This window comes from Cynoglossus semilaevis, chromosome 19 (assembly GCF_000523025.1).
Source record: "Cynoglossus semilaevis isolate Cse_v1.0 chromosome 19, Cse_v1.0, whole genome shotgun sequence".
NCBI classification, from domain to species: Eukaryota; Metazoa; Chordata; class Actinopteri; order Pleuronectiformes; family Cynoglossidae; genus Cynoglossus; species Cynoglossus semilaevis.
Window position 1 is genome coordinate 15,825,326 of NC_024325.1, and position 682 is coordinate 15,826,007.

Consider the following 682-nt stretch of genomic DNA (forward strand, 5'->3'; position numbering starts at 1 on the left):
CATATATATGTATGTGTGTATATATTGTGGAGAAGTAGCAGGATACTGACTGTGTGCTGAGTTGGGCCAGCTGTTCCACTGAGCTGATACCAGCCTGCAGGAAACTGTCCTCGTAGCGCTCCATCTTGATGGCCCTCAGCCATTCTCCTACGGAGGAGCATGAAGAGAGGGACAGAGGTGACCGCTGGTCCAGCAGGCTGTAGGACGGCCTGGGGGACAGAGTCACAGGAGACAAAGGTCTTAAGCACATCATCATGGTCTGAACAGCTTATAGGTGTGTGTGTGTGTGTGTGTGTCCTGCAGCAACATTCCAGCTCACACACTGGGCTCTCATCTACCTTTGACTGACAGACAGAGGGACGGAGAATGGGATTTGTCAGGACCTGGAATGTCTTCTGCTGTACGTCCCCTCGGCCTGACACGGAGAATGTGGAGGAGGGGAAGTGGGCTCGGGGGGGGGGGGGGAAGGACACAGGACGGGCGATCTACAGTAGACTGGAGCCAGGGAATGTGGGCCACTGACGTCCTGACTGTCAGACACGACAGGACCTACCCACAATCCTTTTCACTGCGGTACATTCTCAGGCTGCATGTTTTGCAGCCTGAGAATGTGGCCGCTTTGTCCATCCGTCCGTCCGTCTGTCAATCAAAGCCCTCAGAATGTATACGCGTGACGTCCACC

At 54.7% G+C, this 682-nt stretch overlaps 1 protein-coding gene across 1 annotated transcript in view; it reads right to left on the minus strand.

Annotated features, from left to right (window-relative positions):
- The window catches only part of LOC103395574 (ephrin type-B receptor 4), a 61,560-nt gene that overhangs the window by 1,129 nt on the left and 59,749 nt on the right, over positions 1 to 682 (minus strand). Inside the window, exon 16 of the mRNA XM_008333327.3 lies at positions 51 to 209. Within this exon, the coding sequence (XP_008331549.1) occupies positions 51 to 209 (159 nt within the window). The remainder of the gene's footprint in view (positions 1 to 50; positions 210 to 682) is intronic.